The sequence below is a fragment of the Labeo rohita genome, chromosome 17 (genome assembly GCF_022985175.1).
Source record: "Labeo rohita strain BAU-BD-2019 chromosome 17, IGBB_LRoh.1.0, whole genome shotgun sequence".
NCBI classification, from domain to species: domain Eukaryota; kingdom Metazoa; phylum Chordata; class Actinopteri; order Cypriniformes; family Cyprinidae; genus Labeo; species Labeo rohita.
Window position 1 is genome coordinate 17,020,617 of NC_066885.1, and position 26,671 is coordinate 17,047,287.

General features: G+C 34.3%; 1 protein-coding gene across 3 annotated transcripts in view; it reads right to left on the reverse strand.

The window, feature by feature from the left end:
* The window catches only part of ccser2a (coiled-coil serine-rich protein 2a), a 57,583-nt gene that overhangs the window by 12,963 nt on the left and 17,949 nt on the right, over positions 1 to 26,671 (reverse strand). For 2 of the 3 annotated variants that reach the window (XM_051132777.1, XM_051132776.1), the window contains exons 5-11: positions 15,368 to 15,467; positions 11,746 to 11,851; positions 9,270 to 9,438; positions 9,054 to 9,119; positions 8,407 to 8,505; positions 5,837 to 5,947; positions 650 to 731 (exon numbers count right to left, since the gene is read on the reverse strand). In XM_051132777.1, coding sequence (XP_050988734.1) covers positions 650 to 731; positions 5,837 to 5,947; positions 8,407 to 8,505; positions 9,054 to 9,119; positions 9,270 to 9,438; positions 11,746 to 11,851; positions 15,368 to 15,467 — 733 coding nt within the window. The remainder of the gene's footprint in view (positions 1 to 649; positions 732 to 5,836; positions 5,948 to 8,406; positions 8,506 to 9,053; positions 9,120 to 9,269; positions 9,439 to 11,745; positions 11,852 to 15,367; positions 15,468 to 26,671) is intronic. The other variant, XM_051132775.1, reaches the window with a different exon arrangement.

Consider the following 26,671-nt stretch of genomic DNA (forward strand, 5'->3'; position numbering starts at 1 on the left):
AGAAAAATATTCATAACATTTAACTTTGCCAAAGCAAATGTAAAACAATCAACAAATGTATCCGCAGAAATAAAAATGCTCTTCTTCTACAGTGAATCCTGTTACTCCCATATCTCTCTCCCTCTTACACACAATCTATTACAGCTGCATGTGTTCACGCTGGTTCAGACAACAAATGTTGGCTCTTCGACTGACCGCACTGGTGCACAGCAATGTGTATCCAAAATCCCTGCACAAACACACCTGAAGACAGGGCACAGCACGCCATCCACATAAACACGCACTCTGTGGAACGGATGGTGTGATCCAACCAGTGCAGTGACCCACCTAGACCTGACAGTGACACTTCAAAACTGCCCAGCGGGGATCTGCTGACTTTGTCTAACCTTCTTAAACTGGTTCCTCTTTCATCGGTCTCACACCACATCTCCTCTTCCTCTTCTATCTTATTAAACTGATATCCTACTTATACAGCCCTGACTCGCTGCCTGGTGTAACTATATTGTGTATATATATTTATAAACCTTTAGGGAGACAGCATATTAAAAAAAGAGAAGGGAAGGAAACAGAGAGACAGAGAGGGTGACGGAAAGGAAGCCGAACATTTTGCCAAAGGAATGGGGTCAGAAGTCAGGGGTTAATGACTCACTTTGTCGGCGTTGAGGCATGCTGGCACGAGGCGCAGTCTGGTACTGGCACTGCCAGGGAGAGAGGAGAGGAGTGGGTACAGCCTGCAACACACAGAAAAACCGTGACACACACACACACACAACACCCGCACAGCTGCCGAGAGAGACAAACCCCAGTGAATCCAGACAAAACACACAGTTTAGAAAGAAAAACTCCTCGTGGAGAAAGATGCCACACATTTCCGCAGAGAAGACAAACTACTATGAATGTCTAAACATCAGACTGAAATATCAGTGAAAAGCAAGGCTTGAATGCAAGCATGTATTATTATTAGCTAAAATATAAAACTCACAGCCTTTGTGAGCATAAGAGAAATTTTTTAAATCATTAATCTTACTGACCCCCAAAAACCTGATTTGAGTCAAATTAAAATGTAACTTTATATGACATTTCAAAACAGACAAATTACTGGTTCAGCCAAAGTGAAATCAGACAATATTTGGTTTTGTTTGATGGGCTAAACAGCCAGTAAATTAATATTCAAGATATTCACCAGCGCAACTGCATATTTGGCTTGCTTTTAAAAGATTAGTTCACTTCCAGAATAAAAATGTTCTGATAATTTACTCACCCCCATGTCATCAAAAATGTTAATGTCCGTCTTTCTTCAGTCGAAAAGTTATTAAGGTTTTTGAGGAAAAACATTCTTGGATTTTTCTCCATATAGTGGACTTCAATGGTGGCCAAGGGGTTATAAGTCAAAATCCTACACAATCCAAGGAATAAGGGTCTTATATAACAAAATGATTGGCCATTTTCTAAGAAAAAATAATTTAATTTGTATACTTTTTAACCACAGAAAGCTTTTTTTTTTTTTTTTTTTTTAAAAAGACCGATTGTTACGCAAGACCCTTATTCCTCGACTGGGATCGTTTAGAGCCCTTTGAAGCTGTATTGAAACTGCAATTTAGAGCTTCAATCTGTTGGCCACTACTGAAGTCCACTATATGTGGAAAAATCCTGTAATGTTTTCCTCAAAAACCTTAATTTCTTTTCAACTGAAGAAAGAAAGACATGAACATCTTGGATGACATGGTGAGCAAATTACCAGGAAAAGTTTATTCTGGAACTAATCCTTTAAATCATGTATGTGAAACTACAGTATCTGAACTTTTGGACGGACTGAACAATTCATAGAGACTTCTGAAGCATTAGTTAAAAAGTACAATTTATTCTGGTATGACCGATTTCAGATTCACCCGCCTCTAAACAGCACATAAGAACAATTTTCTTCCTGTCTAAGTGGGTTGTTCCTGGCCAGAATAAGCTATAAAGTGGACCAGTCAAAATACTGGCTCAGCAAAACTCACTTTAATGCTTAAATGAACAGGAGACAGCATTACTGAGTAGGTACACAATGTAGTATAGACATAAGTATGCAATTTGCAGACTACTCTAAAAACAGCAGGGTGTATAGACAAGAAGGATATGTAATAGCTGTTTAACAAGACACAACTGGGGTAAACAAAAGATGCTATGATATCTGGTACATAATTAATGTACAAGATGTCATTTACACAAGTAGGATGTTTTCATGAATCAACATTCTTTACAGAAATGAGTCCAATCAGCCAGTCATCTATGGTAATTTTAGGCATTCACTTAGCATTAAGGAAAGAGTGAAGTCTATGATCGACTGAAAGAAACATTGTTCCAAGAACAACAAAGGAAGTCCATCCAGGGAAACAAATATTTAAGTGTCTCAGTTATGATAAAGCCAGCAACCACAAATTAAATATTTTGTTAAAGGGATAGTTCACCTAAAACTGAAAATTCTGTCATTAATTACTCACCCTCATGACGTTCCAAACCTGTAATACCTTTGTTCATCTTCAGGACACAAATTACGATATTTTTGATGAAATCCAAGAGCTTTTTTTGACCCTGCATAGACAGCAATGCAACAGATGCATTCAAGGTCCAGAAAGGTAGTAATGACATTGTTAAAATAGTGCATGTGACATCAGCGGTACAACCTTAATTTGATGAAGTTACGTAAATACTTTTTGTCCGCAAAGACTTTATTCAACAATTTCTTCCCTGTCAGTCTTTGACGAGCACAAGAGTACTCAATGTGTGCTGAAAACTGACATGGAAAAGAAGAAACTGCCGTATAACGTTTTTTTGTTTTTGCACACAAAAAGTATTGTTGTAGCTTCATAACATTATGGCTATATGTGATGTCACTTTTTTATTTTTAATCAAAAATATCTTAATTTTTGTTCTGATGATGAGCAAAGGTCTTAGGTTTGGAATGACATGAGGGTGAGTAATTAATGACAATTTTCATTTTTGGGTGAACTATCCCTTTAACATGCTAAACATTTCTTAAAATTGTTTGCAGTTTTTAAAAAAATAATAACTGATCACTGAAAACTTCTTTTATAATGAACTTATGCAAAGTTTAACTTTTAACATAATTTAAACATAACCCTTACGTAACTTTTTAACCCTAACCTTAACCAACCTTAAAAAGGTAGTTCACCAGTTCACACCACTTTCCTCACCTCTCAGATTTCATTAAAGATATCTTCGTTTATGCTTCAAAGATGAGCGAAAGTCACAAGGGTGTACTCCACCAAAAATAAATAAACAAATAATTCACCTACTTGTCATATCCATACTTGCATGGCTTCTTTCCTAAAGAAACACATGGTTTCAGGGCACTACGCTTACTTTTCTTTTTAGGAGCATTGTTCTCCCAACTTAAAAAAAAAAAAAAAATTAGGAGCAGTTAAAAATTTCAGGATCACCTTCTATCAATTAAAATAAAAAATCTGATCAAAAAATAGCCTTTTCTTGACGAGGTGATATTTGACTCCCTAAAGTGATCTACAGGGGAATTTTGTTTTAACCTTTGTAATGGCAGTTTTCTAACTTTATTAAAAGTAGGCTGTTATCTTTTTTGTCCAAAAATACATAAATAAATATATTAAAAAAAAAATTATATATACATATACATATACATATATATATATATATATATATATATATATAAAAAAAGAGTTCAGACGCAAAACCAGCTAAAAGCCATCTCGGTCAAAAATGAGATAAAGATACTGAGTGAATGTTCTCGACACATATTATACATCCATCGAATACTTTTTCTTCAAACTCGCTAAAGTACCAACCTCAGCCCAATCAGAAGTACTGGTACTTGCATAGAAACCTATACATCTGAGCCTGATATATATCAGAATTAACGAAATTAATTTGTACAACAGAGATGTAGAGAAAAACACAAAGTGTTTTTTTTAGATGTATTTTCAGACATTTAATGAGGCTTAGAAGTGGCATGAGTGCTTTTAAATTCCTAATTCATGTTGAGATTAATGTTTTAATTATAACATTTTGAATATAGAAATAATAAATGATTTAAATGACTAAAAAAAAAAAAAAACTTTAAAAAAAATGAAACTAAAACTGCTAGTAGGTGGCGGCAAAGTTACTGATTTATCACTGAGTCATTCATTCATTTGATTCGTCTGAATGGCTGATTAATTCAGGAATGAAGCAAGTGACTGTCTTTATGAATGGGTAATTGAATCATTGACTCACTAGATTTGTTTAAAAACGCACATTCCTTCATAAACTGAACAACCCTGTGTTTGAATGGAGATGCACAGCGGCTAAGCTGTGAATTTAAAATCGTCTATGAAATAGAGCAAAATCAGGCAGTAGTGTTATAGTCAGACAATGTACGTCACTTAATATTACCTTCTTGTTTACTGAACTGTTGCATTAAATCATTATCACACTTGCAAACATCCTCAATAATCATTAAAATCTGTCACTCATCTTAGTTCATCACGATCTCACAAAGAATCTCTTTTTTATACCCCGCCTACACTTTATGAGCGGATTCGTGAGATATGTCTGTTATACAGTAGTCAGCATTTGAAGTGGATCAAAAAAGTTCAAAGTTGTCCTAAGAGAAAAATGGGTATTGTTTTGGTTTTAGGACAACTTTGATGAAAGGTTCTGATCCACTTCAAATGTTGACTACTGTATACTCTATACTCAATGTGAAAAAACGCGTAAAAACTTTCGTTCAGTGTTAAAACAAATATGCTATATGGGTCAGTGCCACCGGTGCTCCTAAATATCAGTTTTAGGCACTCAAAGAATAAATAAACAAATAAACAAACAAACAAACAAACAAACAAAATCACCATAAACCATCTTAAATGTAATCCATACAAATCTTACACTATATTTCACGATTTTAAAAACCATTTAACTTAATAGCTTAGTGCAAGAAACCGACTAAATGATGGATAATCTTGCTCTACAGCCATGGCCACTATTCACTTTCATTATATAGAAAAAGCAGCAGGACATTCTGTTAAAAATCTTCATTCACAGAAGAAAGTTGTTGAAAATTCATATGCTGTAGGTGGTGAAAGTCATGCAGGCAAAGCAAAGGAAACTTTGAACCCTAACACGTATGCAAAATGAACAAGCCCTGTTATCCCCAATATCCTTTTCTCCTCTTCATTTCCACTTCTAAATTCTCATCCATCTCTTGTTACCTCCTTCATCTCTCTCTCCTCCCTATAATCTCTCCCGACTCCAGTCTTTCGCCGTGTGCCGTTAGCTTTACTGATTGTGTGCCGGGCCTCAATAAGAACACGTCCCCTGGTGAACATCCCAGACTGGGGCTCTGAAAGCTCAACCACCGGAGTAGGTGCAGCTCGGCTTCACTTAAATAGGAGATGACAATCATTCTGCACTCTGTAGTAGATGCCCGTTTTCCCCTAGCAGCTGCAAATTGGCCAAATCGGCACCTCGGCAAACTAGCCTCAGCTCAGGGCGTCCCGCGAGACCGTCGGGCTATTTCACCACGAAAAACGAGCGCGAGGGAGGAAAGGAGGAAGGAGAGGAAAAGAACAGAAGGAATGTGTTGTCTGATTTGTCAGCCCTGACAACACATTTGCTTCCCCCTTTTGTAAACAACTAGTCACCTATAAAGCCTAGAGAGGTTTGGGGGGGAAAACAGGAAATGAAAACGAGGCAGACGGCTCACCAAGGACACACACAGATACACTCGTCTCACTACACTGACATTTTGGGAGACTTTTGGGTGACTTGATGTTGCGATCATGTTGGCATGCACGTTGCTAGCAGACAGCGAGAAATGACTCACAGCGGGGTGATGATGGGGCGGTCGCCACACCGTCTGAGTGGATTTATCATGATGAGCTCTCCTCTCACCTTTGACCCCTGACTTCTGCTGATGACACTGACATCTCAATGGCTGAAAGAAAAAGAATCAAAGCAACAGTAGTTAGATTTACACATTTTTAAAAAAAAAAAATTGAGTGGTTTGAATATCTTATCTATACAAAACTTAAAAGAAAAAAAAAACAAAGCTCCCTCAATGCTAGTTTCCAGGGCATTAGAAACTGACCATCATTGTTTTTTATGACTAATAACTAATATTCAATTATGTTGGCTAATTAAATAGTGTTCTGTGTAAAGTGTGCTGATAAATAATATTAACAACTAATTAAGTTTAATAATCGTTTTATTTTTGACAGATGTGACGTAACTACAAAAAAAAAAAAGCTATGATAAAACAAATTCATTATGAATTATATCCATAATAAATAACTTCTTTTTGTCTTATCTAAAATAGTTTTGCAAAGGTAGGTACATAAAAATTAGGTAAATAAATTTAAATAACCATTAATAACCAAACTGTAAAGATATTTTTGACAATGACAAAAAAAATTACAGTAAAAACAATGCATTATTATTATTATTATTATTATTATTATTAATAAATTCTTCATTTAAAAAATTACTATTTGAATTATCTAAAACAATTTTGCAAAGCAGGTTTGCAGTGTAAATATAATTGTTTAAATAAATATAACCAAAACCAAATTATGAAGATTTTTCGTTTTATTTTGACACAAAAAAAAAAAAAAAAAAAAAAAAAAAAAAAAAAAATCAACTATAGCAAAAACAATGCATAATTATTTAATACAATGCAATGTTATTTAATACATTATTCATAAATTATTTTTGTCTCATCTAAAACAGTTTTGCAATCTAAACGCAATCATTATGCTAATAGATATAAAAAAAACATTAATATAAATAAATTGGAAAGATAATTTTTCAGTTTTATTTTGACACGACATGACAAAAAACATTAAACTATAGTAAAAACAATGCATAATAAATTATTATTAATGTTATTTAATAAATTATAATAAATTACTATTTTTTGTCTTATCTAATCTAATTGTCTTATCTATTTTTGTCATATTTGCAAAGTAGTTTTGCAATCTAAATACATTGTTAATAAATATCCATAAATAACCAAATTGTAAAAATTACCATTTTTAATAGTTTTATTTGACACATCACATAACCACAAAAAAACAAATATATATATATATATATATATATATATATATATATATACACACTGTATAAAAACTATTCATTATGAATTATTATTATTGTTAATAACATTAATATTAATACATCTAAAATAATTTTGCAAAGTAATTTTGCAATCTAAATACAACCATTATGTAAAACATACAAATAAATATAAATATAGCCAAATTGTAAAGAACCATTTTCCATAGTTTTATTTTTGACATGACATGACAAAAAAATGCGTTAAAACTACAGTAAAAACAATGCAAACTGACTGCACTATATTTTATGCATAATCAGTTTCTATTCTTATATAATTAGTTATTTAAATCTTATTCTTAAATAACAGTTAAGAATAAAAACTATAATCAATTTCTATTCTTAACTGTTTTATTTCATTTTAAATCAATTTTTAAATCAATTAACGTCTTTAAATTCCTTGTTTTTATTACTGTTATTTTTTGATTATTTTAATTATTTTTATGTACAGCGCTTTGAATTAACATTATATATGAAATGTGCTATAAATCAACTTGCCTTTCCAATATGAATATGAATATGAATATATATATATTTAATAAATAAATTACATTTAATACATTAACAATATATATATTGTTATATATATATATATATATATATATATATATATACATATATATTACATTATATTATATATATTTCTTTTACATTTATATAAAATGGCTGTGCAATCTCATTTTTTTCTTAGAATTGATAAACATTTTTAAAACCATTTAAATAGAAAAATGAAATCACGTTACTACAGTAGTAACAGCATCTCTCCTCAAGTCACACAACTTGAGGTATCGTTCACAGCAGTGGCACAAGAAGTGAGGGAGTTTAAAATCCCTAACCACTGTATAAGTAACACTGATGCTTGCCTTAAGCACCACTAATAACATACTCTTGTTCTAATGTAAAGAATTTTCAGTTGCTTTCATCTTTCCTTTGCAATCAGCGTAATGCAAAAGCGGTGAGTGAGTTTATTAGCGCTAATGATATAATTGCTCACCGAAGGTGACAGTAATTGGGATTAAAGGTTAAAGTGCGCATGTTGACGCGCCATTCCCTGTTTTTATGGCTTGAAACTGAAAAAATTAATGAACAGTATGAGATGTGGGTTTGTTCTGAGAACAGCTCGTCCTGATTTCACCTTATTCATGCAGACATGGAGTTAGCATGACTTTCAGCAGACACTGCAGGCTCTGATTAGCCACTCATGTATAATGTATTTTCAATCAATACAAAATGGTCAAAATGAGCACAAGTGTGAATGTGTCAGGAATGGCGAAGGCTCACGGATTGTTGATGCTGTTGATGAGTGAGCCGTGTGATGATTTTATCTTTATTCTTCAGCTCTTCCCTGAGAAGCGCCACCTCCTTCATCAGTTCCTCCATCTGACAAAAATAAAATCATACACAAAAGATATTAAATTGTTTCTACACATAAATAAGTATACAGAAGGGAAAAAAGATCTGCTGACGTCAATTTTTAGGCCAAAAGAGAAGGCTAATTCACCATGAGTTCCCTCTGGAATTACTAATGGCTTTTTAGAATAGCAGTTTGCAATTTATGAGTATAATAAGGTCTGTGGTAAACATTACTTGAGATATATTACTTTTTTGTTCCACTTCATAAATTACGCAAAGCTCAAATGTGAATTCTGAAACTGTCGTGTGCTTTAAAAACACGACCTGCTGCATTAGGATTCTTTTAACAGCTTCAAAGTTCATGTTTTAAGATGAATGTGTGTAATTTATGATGTTGAACAAACCAGGGAAGTCTCTTCCACTAAGCATTTAGCATTTGAAAACCACTTTTATAAAAACACATTAGAAAATCCTGAGGGAGCCAGTGGCTTGAAAATGCTAATGTTCTTTTTCAGGTTTTAGGACAGCAAGCTGAACAGCTCTATTCAGGTGGGTGTTTATGGGATGTTACGGACCTGCTGGGCTCTGCTGTCATCTTCGCTGGAATCCAAACTCTCTGGAGTAATCTCACCATCATCCATCTACATAAAATGACAATTTATTCAGGAGATGAAACTCTCACGTTTACAACTTGGTTTTTTTTCCGTTTTACTCCTACACACATACTAAAAACTGCTCAGAGGGTAACAGCTGTGTTTGCATATGTAAGTGCAAATTTGTGTGTGTGGTACCTGCAGCAGACTCTTGAGTTTGAGCAGCTGTGATTTGACAGACGAGCAATCTTCTGCCATGTGCTTGAGAGTGAGTTCATCTAGCCCCACCGTGTGTCCGTCATGCTGAACTGCGGGATGAAGGGGCCGATGGCCTGTACGACAAGCGTCGTAATGAAACCCGGCCAACCTAAAAGAAAGAGTAAGAGAGAGTTCAGATTTAATAAAATTTATAGAGAGAAAGACAACAAAAAGAAACAGAAATCAGCATTAAAGGGGCTGTAGAATGATCTTTGAAATCAAAGTGCAAATTTCAAGTCAAAACTTTCTCTCCAGTTCAAAAAGACTGCAAAAACCAGAACACACTAACTACTTCACTGACTATTTACACATCAACATTATTACTAAATCACCAGAAGATATTATTATTATTGACATATTTTGATGCAGTTGCTTTGTTAACTTGTTTGGGGGTTTTAATTTTTTTTTTTTTTTTTTTTTAAGAAACAATTTTATTTAGCAAAGATGCAGTGAATTATTCAAAAAGTGACAGTAAAGACATTTGCAAAAAGATGCAGGTTGCAAAAGATTTCTACTTAAAATAATGCTGGGCCAACTGAACTTTATTTATTATTTAATCATAGAATACTAAAAAAGTATCAGTTTTTACAATAATATTAAGCAGCAACTGTTTTCACCACTGATAATGTTTTCCGTGCACCAAATCAGCATATGTGACCCTGGACCACAAAACCAGTCTTAAGTAGCATGGGCATATTTGTAGCAATAGCCAGCAATACACTGTATGGGTCATAATTATACATTTTTCTTTTATGCCAAAATGTCATTAGGATATTAAGTAAAGATCATGTTACAAGAAAATATTTAGTAAATATTCACCACAGATATATCAAAACTTAATTTTTGATTGCTTTGCATTGCTAAGAACTTCATTTGGACAACTTTAAAGGCGATTTTCTCAATATTTTGATTGATAACCCTCAGATTCCAGATTTTCAAATAGTTGTATCTCTGCCATATATTGTCCTATCATAAACCATACATCAGTGGAAAGCTTATTTAGTCATGTAAACATTTCATTTATAAATGCATACATTTCAAATTGACCCTTATGACTGGTTTTGTGAATATATAATTATTCATTTCTGGTCATAATTTGGGGACAATGATCATATAAACCGCTGTGCTGTACTGCTTATATTTACGTAAAGCGTATGTAAACTTTTGAACGGGGTCATTTTTATAAATTCAACAATTATTTTGTCGTGTGAACTTTATCTAAACATCTTTTATGTGAAATATCTTATTCAGGTCAGTGCTAAATAAAAAAATATAACATGCATTTTGTATGAACCCTTTTATGTTGGTAAAATAATTAACATTTCATAGATTCTGCAAGGCAGGGCTGTGCGATATGGCCAAAAAAATTATCATGATATTTTTTTTTTCATATCAGTCGATAGCGATAATTATCACGATAAATGTCAATTTTTTATTTCTTTCAAGTTAAAGGCAGATTTTTGCTACAATGTGAAAGTTGTGGCTTGTGGAAAATGTGGCTTTAAAATATTCTTTATGGTCAGAACATGTCAAATACTTAATGTTTTTTTTTTAATTCTTCACATTTTTTCCAGTCATTTTATAATATTTATAAAAAAAATCATTTTTTAGTTTTGCAGGTTTTAATGAGTAATACTGTTTCAAATCAAGAAACAGGTTTGTGTTACCTGATAATATTAATAATAATACTAATAATATTTTTTTTTTGTCTCGTAGAAATACACATTTGATAGTAGCTTGAGTTAGGATGCAGACATAGATTTATGTTAATTATCAAAATCAGTAATAGATCAGAATAAGAAGTTAAAACCACAAATATACCACCTCAATACCATGGTAAAAATGTAATATTGTTCCTAGGTTATAGCTTAAATCACAAAAAAATACTGTAATTACATTTCATTACTTGTCCTTCAATACATTTAATACGTCTACATTAATAATATAATAAAATTCAATAAATACACCAACAGTTCTGACACAATACCACTGTGCAGTTAGTGCTACTACAGTAAATCTATGGTAAATGATGGCGATTTGTAGATTAAAAAGCCTTCTGACTGAATCATTGCGCACATTGTTTCTCTGTTTCATCTGGCTTTAAACCGAGTCACTTGTGTTTTTCACTGAATTCAAGCACTTCAGTGACCGAAACCCATCATCAGTGAGTGAACGTCCAAGTGGTGCTCTTTTGTTTCACCTTTGCCGCATAAATATTATATTGAACTCGTTATCATTTATTGACGAAATTCACATTGTGCTATAATTCTCATTATCGATTTATCGCCCAGCCCTACTGCAAGGTGTATGTAAACTTTTGACTTCTATTGTAATAGTATAAACTTTTTCAATCAATTCCTGTTCTATGTTTTTAGTATCATGTTTGATTAAGAAATACATGTTCCAAGGCATTCACCTGTTGTCATTATGAGAATGATCTGTTCCACTCCATCTCTGCTGTCTCCTCCTCCATTGAGCCGGCCGGCCCCCCCTGTCAGAGCGCTCAAAGTGGGCCATCCCATCTGCATGCACAGAGGGGTCAACAGCAGTCAATGACAAATAAACAAACGTACTGAACAAGCACCCACAACCCAATTCACTTTTAAACACCCAATTCTGTTAGTCTCTAAGAAACACTCAGAAGCAAACACACTCTTCTTGGAAAAAGAAGGTCCTTTTTCTTGGGGAGGTTATGTAGCGTCCTTCCAAACACAGAGCTCTTAGAGTTTCAATACAAAGCTCTCACACCGCCTGAGGCGAGATATCAGGGCAAACTTACACTAACACACTCTGAAGCATACGAAATGTCTCTGTCTCACACTCACACAAGCACCCTCTCAATCGTTCTATACACTTCTAGCACAGAGCAAGACAGCAAATAGAACAGACAGAAAACTAAACTCCAAAACAGACCTGCTACATTCCTCTTGTCCTTGCTGTCCGGTTCACTGCCAGAGCCTCAAAAACAGACTCGAAAAACAGTCCAAAACTCACCCACACGAATACAAATAACCTTAGAACTAAGAGCAGAGATGGTCTGTTTTGACTGACACATCCAAAAGAAAAGGTTGAAATGCAGCTGGACAAAAATTCCCCAAAGTTGAAAAGTCCAAAGTTGTAACTCCAAAAAAAAAAAAAAAAAAAAAAAAAAAAAGTGTGTAGAAAACTTTAAAAAGTTGTGTCAAACTTCCTACGCCTTTCTCCCTTGCCACTCGAGCATCTGCAAATCCAATAACTTTTCCGCACTGTTGGAACGTGGGTGTGTGTGTGTACGAGCTTGTGAGTTCTGGGAACTCCCTGGGAGTTTTGACCAGAACCAGACGCGTACAGAAACACACAGCTGTAATCCCTGAGCCGTGAGGCCTTCAGAAGAGAAGGGGAACTGATGATGGTGCACTCGGCCGAAGTCGGCACAGCCCTCGGGCAGGGTCTCCTCTCTGGTCACGGGAACCAGCGTCAAAACAGCAGGCCTTCCTGCCTGCCAAGTGGACGGATCGACCATGGAAGGAATGAAGGAGGGAAGGAGACAGACAGAAAGGGAGGGGAGAGACAAGGGGGAGGGGGTTCTGAAGTCATCTATTCCCTCCTCTGGCTCTTTCTGGCATTGCAACCCCTCTCACATGACTGCAGGGCATGATGCCCGGGGCTATAAATACAATACACACACATACCGGACATGTACACAGCCATGTAAAACTGACTGATTCCTGCCAAAATACTGAATGAAATGCAAAAACCAAGCAAAAATACACAGATGCCTCAAACATGAGCTGAAAGAACAGTCCAGAACAGGAAGGGATTGTGTGTGTCATTGTACTCACTCATTTAAATGTCATTTGTGAAGTATGTATAAAGTCTTTTGTTTGCGGTCTCTAATGTGGAATTTGTCTACGTACACAAGACACTGGAATCCGCAGAACTCGTAACCACCCTGTGACTTCACTCGCACACTCTAAAAATCACACTCTGAGAAGAAAACAGGAAACGACGCTAGGACATTCTCTTCCAAAACTGAGAGACTATCTGAGACTCACTCGGATGATTCAGTTGACATTAAGTATTCAGTATTTCAGGCAGGGGCTGTCTTGAATAGCAGCTCATTCATGATTAGCTAGCAACACAGGCACAATTGTACACTACCGTTTTTGTTTTTTTTTAAAGAAGTCTCTTCTGCTACCCAAGCCTGCATTTATTTGATCCAAAATATAGCAAAAGCTGTGATACTATGATGTATGTTTACTACTTACAATGACTGCTTTCTATTTAAATATATTTTAATTTTTAATGTAATTTATTTCTGTGATCAAAGCTACATTTTTAGCACCATTACCCCAGTCTTCAGCATCATATGATCCTTCAGAAATCTTTCTAATATACTGATTTGCTGTTTAAGAAACATTTTTTATTATTATCAATATTTAAGAATTATTTGATGAAAAGATCCAAAGATCAGCATTTATCTGAAATAAAAGCTTTTGTAACATTATACACTATACCTTTCAAAAGTATATTTTAATATATATTCAAATAGAAAACGGTTATTTTAAATAGTAAATATATTTTAAATATATTTTAAAATGTTACTGTTTTTGCATAAATGCAGAATGCAAAAAAAATAATAATAAAAATAATAAATAAATAATTTTAAAAAACTATTTTTGACTGGTAGTGTATGTTATTACTGTTACATACTTGCATTTGTTCAACAGTATGTGTAATTACAGGACACTAAATACAATATAACAGCATACACTTCCATTCAATACTTTGGGTTTTAATAACAAACATCAAAATGTAATTTATTCCTCTGATGGCAAAGCTGAATTTTAAGCAGCACTCATGATCCGTCAGAAATCATTTAAATATGCAGATCTGTTTCTCAAGAAACATTTCTTCTTATTAATGTTAAAAATAGTTGTGCGTGTGGAAACCGTGACACTTTTTCATAATTCTTTGATTAATAGAAAGGATTTACATGAAACAAAAACCTTTTGTAACATTAGAATTGTCTTTAGTGTCACTTTTGATTAATTTAACATTAATTTCTTAAAAAAAAAAAAAAACAGTTGAACGGTAGTGTATGTTGCTGCGTTAATAACTAATTTAGTCTTATCTGGACTGTATTTGGCAGACAAGCAAAGTCAAGCAGTGACAGCAGTGTCCTTCAGTGTAACTTGCAAAACATTGCCTAAAACTATTCTAGAAATTTTGGACATTTTTCCAATTCCTGATAATTATTATACATGCATTTTATGACCTCAAATTAATTGAAAGACTGAATTAAATATTTATACATTTAAAAATTCATGTCACATTACAGCACTATTAAATGAGCAGCACAGAAGTTAAAAGGTGAATAAAAAGAGCAAAAGCTTAAAATACTTGAACCTTCATATGAAATAGTTATTTTGACCTATTATCATAGGTTATTTTACTCTAACGTTTTGCTGGGGGAAAAAAGTAACCATATTTACTAAGCTTTAACTCATAATTAATTCATCAAACATATAAACAAAACAAAGCTCTAAACAACAGCCAGCAGTCATGTAATAAATAATCCACAAAAAGCCTTTCTTGGGGGGGAAAAATTAAATATGATGTTGGAAAAGCTGTCGTGGGTTCTGGATTAGCCAGCCATGTCAGATCTCTGCGACACTTCACTTTCACAAAACATGATTTCAAATACAAAATGATATACCGAATTCAACCCTCAAGAATGTTTTATCACATACACTTGGCTGTGATTAATCAACATAATGATTAAAATTGATCAGCTACCATTATCTATACAAACAGATAGATGAATTAATAGAACAAAGATAAACACAAGGATGATTATATTACGACTTCAATAGAGAGACAATCAATTATCTGGTAAATTATTAACCAGATTTACAAGTTTTGAGAAAACAGGGATGAGGATGTGATTCTATTTAACTTTCCATATCTGTAAGCACTTTAGATGTTAAACAGAAGGCAATTTTGGCTTAGTGAATGAATTACACTGTGTGTACGTGTGTGTGTGTGTGTGTGCTAACCATTGAGTAAGGCCCCGTCCTCTGGCAGATCCACATCAAGCATGAGGTCATCATCTTCCAGGTCACACGAGCCAGTGTTATCCAAGTTGTTCAGAATGTCCTGTGAATGAGAAACATCCAGTGAGCAAGAGTCAGTTGTGTGAAATAGGGAAAAGACTAATGTTTGTGTAAGGACGATCACATAACAGAAAGGCAACACACAGATACAGCCACGAAAAGCTACATGAACACAAACAAAACATTTTTCACTTAACATGAAGAGCGTATATCAAAACGGCTACTTTTCGGGCCATCTGATTATTTGAAAATGCAAAAGCAGCCAAGGTGAAAATCAATATGCCTCAACAAAACCTCAATTTGTCCTTAGAGAGAAAATGAAAGGACATTTCAAGCTGCATGGCAGACGTACAAGGGGCAGTTATCAGCTACTGGGGCGTTTTTTAATGCATTTTAAAGCGATTCTGAACATCAAGTCTGGCATGGAGAGTTCAAAAGAAAATAAGCTCTTTGAAGAAAGATGTTCTCCACATCTCCATGTGCTAAAATATTGGTAAGAAATACCATAAAACAAGGCCTCACGGCCTAGCCTTGAATTGTACCAAGCAAAGAAATTACTCTGATGTGACTCATCTTAAAAGAGTCTTTCTCAAGAACCGCTCTGAATTGATTTCGAGGTTGGGAGAAAAATTTAAAAGCAGAAGTGAGTCTTAAAGACCTGGAACCAATTGAAAAGATATTTAGCTCATTTATTTCGTGATTCATTATTTCCAAAACATACAAGTAAAAAATACCGCCAATTATCTACAGTCATTTAACCATTTGTGTGCACAGAGAACGAAATTGCTTCTTGGTGACAAATTTGCATAAACTGAACTTACGTTTCTGGAAGCAAGACGTATTGAAAACAATTGTTTTTTTAATTAGCCACTTGACATTTAACGAATGCTTAACATTGCGCACTAATTGCAGGGACATTTACTATAAATCAATGAGGGGTTAAGTGTCTTGTACAGAGGTGCAATGCTGGTAATGAATCTTGGTTAAAGGCACAGTTCACCCAAAAATGAAAATTCTGTCATTAATTGACCCTTTGAGAACAGCTTGACTGACAGGTGATCTGACCAATCATGACGCCGAATTTGCCATTCTGTCCGACAAACAAATCAGACAGGATTAGATTAACTTCGGTGGACTTAAACTTGAAACACCGTGTGTATTGACGTTCCTCCGCGGTTGAAATAAAAACATTCTGATGTTCATGCGTTTTTTCATGCTTTAAATGAAGAAAAGACAATCGGTTCACAGAATGACTGACCTAACAAGGCAATACAGTGATCTGTCACAACATATTAAAGAGCCACAAAAACGTTATTTATTGTTCAATTAAAAAAAAATTACAAAGTTTGAAAGCTGAGACCTTGTTTCATACCAGAAATGATCTGCTCTGTCTTGTCTGTCGGCGTGTTGTCAGTTTCCTCTTTGCTCCGTGATGTATTTTTCACTGCATGAGAACATGATGTGTAGTGCGAGAGTGGCACTGTTTGTCGAACATAACAACAGTAACTAAGGAGAGCATTTTTTTGCGAAGAGTCAATTACTCACACTTATGTCATTCCAAACCCAAGACCTGGGCAAAGAAAACTAAAATAATGACTTTATTAGACTGGCCCGGAAGAGAAGAAATCGTTGAATAAAGTCATTATTTTTGTTTCCTTTGCACACCAAAGTATATTTTCACAGCTTCATAAAATTACATTTGAACCACTGATGTCAAATGGACTATTTTATCGATGTCCTTACTACCTTTCTGGGCTTTGAACGTGGTAGTTGCATGCTGTCTATGCAGGATCAGAAAGCTCTCGGATTTCATTAAAACCTATCTTAATTTGTGTTCTGAAAATGAACGAAGGTCTTACGGGTTTGGAACAACATGAGGGTGAGTAATTAATGTCAGAATTTTCATTTTTAAAGAATGGACAGACTGAAGCTGTTAAGTTTAAAATAAGATCTAAAAGTAATTAAAACTAGGGCTGGGTGATATGGCAAATAATTAAAATATCATTTTTTTCAGAACATTTGATGGATTCTTGGTTTTTTAAGATTTTAATGGAGTCCTATTATGCTCTTTTTCAAAGTCTTGATTTTGTTTTGGGGGTGTACAAGAACATGCTCTCATGCTTGGTGGTTCAAAAAACGCATAATTTCTCACATAATTTACAGTATTACAACACCTTTCTCCCCAGCCTGGCACAAATAGCTCGATTAGTTCCGGGTTTAATGAAGGCCCGCCTTCCGAAAAAAGGAAAGGTGTTATGACTGGTTAACTATCCCAGCGACTGGCGAACAGCTTTGACGGTGTGTCAGTACTGTCACGCCCTTTGTCAAGCTAGATTAACAGTGAATCTTATGTTTTAAATATGGATATTTTTCTTACAAAAACACATCGATTTGCTACAGGAGATCCCTGGGAGCCATATGAGGCACTTTTTATTATAGATGGATGCACTTTATTAGACTTCATTGGACACCGATTGCATTTGTCTGGAAGTCATATACACCTAGGATGTATGGAGGGTGAGTAAATAATACGCTACAGTAGTGTTGAGTCCTATCCTCTGCCTGCGAGATCGCCGATACATGATATTATCGTGCTAATTTATTTAATTATTTTACATACTTAGTTTCATTGCCCGAAACCAGCTCCAGCATAAGGCTAAAAGCAGCCTAACATTATCAAAGAACATCACTGATCAGCCAAGCCTATTCTAGTGCAAGTTTATGTATTGTAAAAAACACTCACGTTATAAGTAAAGCTATCCACACTGTATGATGAATAAATGTCTCTGCACACATCTGTGGCACGTTACTGCTCTGAAGCAGCCACTCGTCAATGTTTGTGTTTATACCCGCCGCGCTGCACCTAGTCAACTTGAAAAAGATACATGAACTACAACTACATCTTGTACAAACTTGTCTTATACATATGTTAAGAAATTGAAAAGGAAATTGCTTTTAAAAAAATCTGAAAAGTCAAGATAATTCAAATTCAAAATGATAAACTATAAATGTTCTATAAAAACAATGAACAGCAGCTTTCAGCCTGTCATCATGATGTAAACATGAAATATCAGACATCCAGCAGTATTTCTTCAAAGGTTTCTTATTCCATTGCACTGCTTTTCCATTGTTTTTTCTATGCAAACATGGACGTGTTTGGCTGTTGCACTCACGTCTCTCGCAGCGTCTCACGCACGAAACGGCATTGTAAAAACACGGCGCTACCGATATGAGCGCGTTACACGTGAGCGGTTAATCGTGTGCGTTGACATGCGGTTGGGTCATTGTTTTCTCTTTACTGTGTCTAATTCAAACACTGATTCCTCGATTTTTAAAACATAAAATTGTGGCAAAACATTACATTCGAATTAATCAATATACTCGAAAAAATCGTCCAGCCCTAATTAAAACTGTGCTAAAATTAGTCCATAGAACTCATGCTCCAAGTATTCTGATGTCAAACAATTGATTTGTGTGACAGACTAAAACTAAATTTGTTATTTACTGACAACCTTCCTTTTAAATGGGCTGTAAATCAGCCAGATCAAGTCCGTGAGAACTCCAGAACATCAGAGTGATTTGTGAAAATCATTCAGAGTAGTTTCATTTGAATCCAACCAGCAGATTCATTAAAAAGATTTTACACCAACAAAAGAGAGCCGTGTCAAGACTCAAGATTTTCATAGTAAAATGACTTTATAATGGCTACTTCACCCTTTTTATCTCACAAAATGGCTGGAAAACCTTTAATGTAGTGCATGAATCATGGACCACATTTTGTGTCATTTCAGTGCTTAAGAGTCTTGGTCATCATTCATTTCATTATTTTGAAAATAATAGCCAGGATATTCCTTAAGAAAAATCTTCTTTTGTGTTCCGCAGAAGAAAGAAATGATGTGTGGAGTAAATGATGACAGAATTTTCATTTCTGCCTGAACTATCCCTTCAAGCTATGTTAAATACATTGGCTTTTCTAAATGGGGGACTTTTTTTTCGTGCAAAAATAACAGTACATTATGAAAGTTTCTGCATAATTTCCCATATTTCATATACAGCAGGCAGCTGGGGAAAGAACTACAGTACAAATATGCTCTCAGCACACTTTAGAAAACATTATCAATCATGCAACTGCAATATATTCACAGAACAAAAGCGTCTTCGAGTCATCTAAGCTGACAAGATGTTCTTCAACCCTATCCATCATATAAATATGTACTTAAAGAGAGACAGACCCCTCTCCTGGACATTAATACACACACACACAAACACACAATGTACTGTCTAACAAGTGTACACCAAACGTGTATTCAAAGCAGCCAGAGTTCATGCACTTCACCTACACACACACAGTCTCTCAGGTCCCTCTCTCTCTGACTCTCTCCATGTATAAAGGGGCTTAGTCACGGCAGGTTGCTTCAGAGGAAATGACATTTCACTGCGCCGGGCGGCAGCTTAGACACGCAGCCCAAGCCCCATCAGCTCTCTCCTCCTGCGCTGAAAGAGCCGGAATAACGCAGCCCATTTCACATAGGCCTGCGCGAATCAGCCGGGAAGATCGGATTAAAGGTCCCTTTAGAGCCGGACCGATACAGACAGAACCTCAGATAACATTTAAGAAAGGTCCTATCAGACAAGCCCAGAATCCTGATCACATTTCACACAATCCGAGCGCTGCGCTCGGGAGTGAAACATCATATTTGGGGGGATCAAAAGGAATGCATTTAAATTCCTGAATCATATTACATACAAAACAATTACTCAGACACCTACAGATATACTTTGAACTAAAAAAAAGGGGGGGAGGTCAATATGCATAGAGTAGTATACATTATTCTATGGTGTCATTTTAAAATATGCAGTGTTTCCCCTACCATTATATAAGGGGGTGCAGTACAACATAACAGGTGTTTATATATTCCTATTTCTGCCAAATTTAAATGAAACAGTTAACATATTACAACAAGATTAACCACTTAACTGTAGAAAAAAAAAAATACTAGAATCATTAAAACTTTTTAAATTGAATATTCACACAATTTTTCTTCCATATATTGATTTTAACAGTGAACCTCTGTTTGTATGCCAAAAAATTAAAGGGTTTAATTTGATTAAAAATAAATGTTTAATGCCTTCATATGATTATCAGAAAAATTAAAACACAAGAATTTCTGAAAAAAAAAAGAAAGAAAAGAAAAAGATTGTATGGCCTTACTGTTCAAAATGTTGAAACTGAGAATTTTTGATTTACTGTTCCACTTAAATAATGTTTTCGTTATTACACAGGGAGTACCTAATAAAAGTACCGTTGGGTACCGGTTACCACCGAAGCCCGCCCGCCCACCCCCTCCGGCATTAAAGTGATCAAAAGTGACAGTAAACACATTTATAATGTTTTAAAATATTTCTATTTCAAATAAACACTTTTAAAAAAATATTAAGCAGCACAACTGCTTTGAACATTAATAAATGTTTTTTGTGCACCAACACATTACAATGATTTAAGATGTAACAAATGTATTTTTGATCAAATAAATGAATTTAAAAAACTAGGTAGTTTTAAAACTAGGCAGTTTGTCCATTCACAACCATTCAAAAATTTGGGATCCGAAAGATTTTCAATGTTTGTATTTTTGATCAAACAGCCTTGATAAGCATAAGCGTACATGAAGACAAACATAATATGTTTATGGTTCAAAACATTTTTTTTTTTTTTTTTAATTATTGTTGAATGCATTTCTGATGTGTTTTAATATCTTCAGGTTCAGGTTTTTTTATTGTTTTAAAATTTTGGGCCGAAAAAATAATGCACTTGGATGAAAACTGAAACAGAAACTGAAAACGCTTTCTAATAATTATTTATTATTTTATTAAATAATAATTTTGTAAGACTTTTTAATTTAACTAAAATTTTAAATTATGCTGATTTTAAAAAATACGAGCAAATAAAATGAACACACTTTTATTGAAAGTAAAATAATATAACTTATTTTATATATTATTTTTATTCAGTTCTTAGCAACAGAATCAGATTTAAGCTTTTTTTTTTTTATTCATTTTTGAGTGAACACATTTATTTTCGGCGTATATTTTAATCCGTTTTTTCTTCTAAACAAAAAATGAAAATGCCATTTTCGGTGACTAAAATTTTGGTTCTTCCCCAGTGCTGCCAACTTAGTGTTTTTTCAGAACCCCTTAGCGACTTTTTTCCAAAGAAGTGGTTAGTGACAAACCTGATTTAGTTTCTGAGACTCGTCAGTACTGCGGCACAAGTCTTGCTTTTCTGGTGCACACACGCACCCCTCTCTCTGTGTCTGCTCTGTCCAGCGAACGGCATAGAGTAGCACTGCTTTCAGTTAAAATATATATTGTATGCAAATATAGCTAAAATCACAGTACAGCCATTGCCTTTATCTTTTTTGTATTTGATTCGTCAGATGACAGCTCCATTATAAATGAGGATCCATTATTAATCAGGATTTTAGAGCAGATTAACATCTTAGAAGGAAAGGCTGGTTATGTCGTCTTAATAGACCGTATTTCACTCACTATTTCATGTTCATCTGTTGTCTGACAACAGAAACAGTAAACTATAGAAATGAAAACAGTTTTATTGACAATTTGACTGCATTAAAATACAGTATGTGAGCACAGAGAGGTGACTCAATGACGTTGTGAATATGCTAATTAGCATATGATGTCATCTAGCGACATTTAGCGACTTTAGCTACTTTCCACAGAAAGAAGTTGGCAACACTGTTCATGCCTAAAATACAGTTTAGATCTCCTTTCCCAGCACACACTGGCTTCAAACGACCTCTGACTTTTCTGTTACAGTACAGAACATGCAGTTCATTTTCATGTACCTCTTAAGATTATGTACAAAACATTAAACTCACATTTGTAAAGACAGAAATAATATCAGTTAGCTTAAGCATTACAAGAGCACAGTTACATTTCTATATCAATAAGGTCAGAATCACAACAGATGTGCCTAGAAAATGTTATTATCACGCATTCAAAGCACTACCGCCACCTCAGAATTTGAAAAGAATGTGAAAAAGTCCACGCTTCATCACTGCCTGAGAGTAAACAGTTTTTCATCTTTCAGTTTGTGTTCCTGTCACCCTGAATGTGCGCACTAGATTCGATTTCACATACTGGTAGTGCCACACAGAGCTTTGCCAAGCACTCACACACAAACAAAAAACACAGGCTCTGAGACGATGCGGTGGTTGTGTGCATAAAAAGGCTCTCAAAAGCCATTAGGCATCGCAGGTCTCAAAGAGATTAAGCAAAACGGAAAAAAAAGAGTCAATAAACTAGTTAGCCCAATAAATTAAGAGCTCATTAGAGATGTTAAATATTTATAAAAAAAATTACACAAATCTTGTTTACAGTATTAAAGTTAGCAAATGATAAAGCTTAAACAATGCTCTGTAAAGCTCCACTAATTAATGCTGAAACAGCAGCAGATAAAAGCATGTCTCAGAATCACTTACTGTGGTAAAAACAAAGGCTTCTGCACCTAGATCATTTGGCACCTAATGAATTGGCCTGTAAATGCCTCCTGCAAGACACATTATATTTAGAACAAATAAACAACTCTTAAAAGAGCCAAAAAAATGAGTTTTGTAGAAGTCAAGAAATGGATAAAACACACATAAAACAAGTATAAAATGTAAAGAAAGCAACATCTATTTTGTCTATTGAATCCATACTGCCCCCTTGTGGTCTTAAGTCCAGTAAGGGTTTTAATATCAACATTTCACAAAGATAAAAATATTTTCTGACCAAAGAAAGTTTTAAATAAATCAAACACTTGTATTTCCCTTCTTAAAATAGTTAAAATAATTAATAAACATGTTTAAAATAATTTTAGCATGTTTCACCACATTTTATGATATTCTCAACTGCATCCAGCATTTCAAAATCACACAGTACATCTACTGAAATACCATTTTTCAATCTAGTATTGTTTTTAAAAAAATGTTATATTCAGTAAAGTATTACAAACCTGTTAATGCATGATTACCACAGTACAAAGAAGGTAACATTCCTTAAAACGGTAAAACCAAAAAACTTTTATTTGGACACTTTCTACATGATGGTTAAGTGAAAGTATTATTCAATAAAGGGTAATTCCATGCAAATGTCAACCTCACCATGAAAAAATAAAGTTTTTACCAAAGGTTTTTACTATACTGGTAGCACAGATGTCAACATTTGGTGGTTCAAATACCCATGTAAGATCTCTCTTAAAGTTTTTAAAGTCTTTTTTTATTTTGCATGATTTTCCATAGTCTGGTAAGTGCTGTTTTCAGGCTTGTCACATCCATAACAGTACATATTCCTCATAAATAGACACATCAAAATTAAAAAGTAACAATTATATGTTCTGTGAAGAGCCATCGCTTCTCTATTTGTTGGGTATAATTGCATCTGGTTTGCGCATTTTAATTAGCAGAAATCCTACAAAGTATGTAGTCTCTCAAAAACGGTGTCATTTTTTGTCTCATCCATATTTCCCTTTTTTAACATAGAAAACTCATGCATAGACTGATATTTTTCTGATGTTTAGACTATCAACAAGGGTTTATTAAAATATAAACAGGTGGTTCAGTATATTGATAAATACATAGGTGTTGGGTATTTGATAAGACACGTGCATTTCAGTGCTGCGTAATTCCTGCGTTCACATTTTAATGCGATTTTAAAGTTTAAAATCAAACGATTTAAGCGGAGGAAAGGAATAGTATATCATCTTAAACACAGCCGTTTTTGTCGAAAGTAAACAGATGAGAAAGAAAACACGTGTGTAACAGTATTTTTAGATCCGTGCGTTTGATAATAAAGAGACAGCAGCCTAATAAACGTGCTGCCTGTCATTAATGTTAATGCAAGAAACAAAACAAAAAAATCATTCACTGATCTTGACTGAATATCTTTCAGAACTTTAATGAGTTTATATTTTATTTATGAAAAGAAAACTATGCAGTGTTTTTAAGCATTTGATTTAAATTTCTGTACCTGTAATTAGTTCAATTGTATTTATTTATGCTATTGCTAAGCTTGTTCCCATTTTATTACTGTTTACTTGCCTTTAACAATTTAATGTTTTAAGTTTATATTAGTATCTTATTAATTGTTTTGGCTGTGGTATTCTTTTTTTTTTGTTAAAACCATTGGTGAAAGTTCCTCAGTGTTCTGTAGGCTGCTGATTTTTGCTCATGTTATTCAGCTGCAACAGAAAGCTTTGTAAAAATACAGAATAAAAATTTTACCTCATTGTTTATTGACTATATGTCACTAAATATATCGAAACTAGGAATTGATAAGCAGAATCTAAATCGATAAAATTCAAACGATACCCAACCCTACAAATACATTCTCTAAGCATTTATACGTCACATGCATAACACAAAATATCACATCCATAACGCTGGATTTGCCCTAAAATGAAGTCAGCTTTCTTAATTTTCAGACAAAATGTTGACTGCATACATCAAGCTCAACCTTCAATTTGAGTTTTAAAAAAATAATAATTAAATTAACAGAACTTAACAGAATTTTACAATTTAGCAAGTTAATATCAATATTTAACATTAACATTTGGTCCCACACTAATTTAATTTTTAATTAAATTAAATTTAAATTTAATTTTAATTTTAATTTTAATTATTTAATTTAATGTTAGTTTAATATTTTGCAACCCTGTTAGTCAGTTTGACGTGTTTTTTTTGTTGTTGTTGTTGTTGTTTTTTTCAATTTAATACAATTACTTTAGTATATTTAGGAATGGAACATTATATCTTTATTTAGTTTATTTTTATTTTTTGTCCCCTTATAAAGCTGAATGAAAAAAAAATAAAAACTAAACTATAGAGAAAAAAAAAAAAAAAAAAAAAAAAAAAAAACGGAATTAAACTTCATTTAGACCTGAACTTAACCAAACTTTTAAGCTTGACCTCCTCTTTTTACAACCAGCAAATAAATGCTGGCATTACATCACCTGCTAAAGGTAAGATCAGATGAGCTCTAAATAAAGGCTGGCCTCTGTTTCAGTATCCGTAAGAGCAGAGGAGTCTTAAACTAAAGATAGACACAGCGCAAGGATCTCAAGGAGATCCACTGCTGTCAGGAGATCGAGTTAATTACTGTGCATGTGACTGTCACTGATTTACACATAAGAGTATAACACAAGAGCCTGGCTTCACAGACAGGGCTTAGACTAAACCGGGATTAGGCCTTCGTTCATTTAGGACACTTAAGTAGTTTTTATAAACGTGCCTTAGGGAAAAAAAAAACGTTCTGGTGTGCATCTTGAGACAAAACAAAAGCCACTGATTTATTTTAAGATCAGTCAGTGCAAGTTTCTTATAGCTGAAACAGCTCAGACTTACATTTTAGACTTGGACTAGGCTTAAGCCTTGTCTGTGAAAACAGGGGCAGGTTTAGCGAAGACATCATTAAAAGTTCTACATCAAATTTTAATACTTCATACTTGGTGATGCTTGTTTAAAGAAGCACCACAAACAAAAAAAACAAGTGCAAAATGAATTTATGCAGTACCCACAATAGACCACAAGATGTCACTTAAAGCCTAGCTCAAACTCAAACAGTCCATTATGTAAACTCAACTCCTCCTCCACTCTATACAACAACATCCCACTCAAGTATGACAACAATGACTCAGCCGCACTCAAATGTATATATACTGAAATTACATAATGTCTGAAGTCAAGAGTCCAGTCAGCATGTCTGTGTGTGTGGGTGCATTTGTGTATCTGCTACAGGAGAAGACTGGTATTTCAAATCTGATTATGGTTTAAAACTCTTTCTGCATTCCACTGAGCCAATATGACATCAATCACAAAACAAAAAATAAGAAAATTAAGAGCAATGTTAGTCTGCTTCACTGGGATCAAAAGCTGGAATGTTAAGTGGCACCGTTTCACATTCCCACCCGATCAGGGGCTTTGGAAACGGCTGAGACAGAACAGGAACTCTGTTCAGAATGGCAGGACCCGGAGTCGGACACCTGCAGTGACACGAGTAAGAGCCACAGAGACTAATCCCTAATTAACAAACAGACAATTGGCAGGACGGGGACGGAGAGATCCCATCACACACTCACACGAAAGTGCACATACTAATCAGCAACAAGTACTACAGGAGCGATGCGTTTATCGAAAAACACACAGCAGAGGAAACAGCCTTCTACAAGACCTGCAGAAGCCACATTCAGTC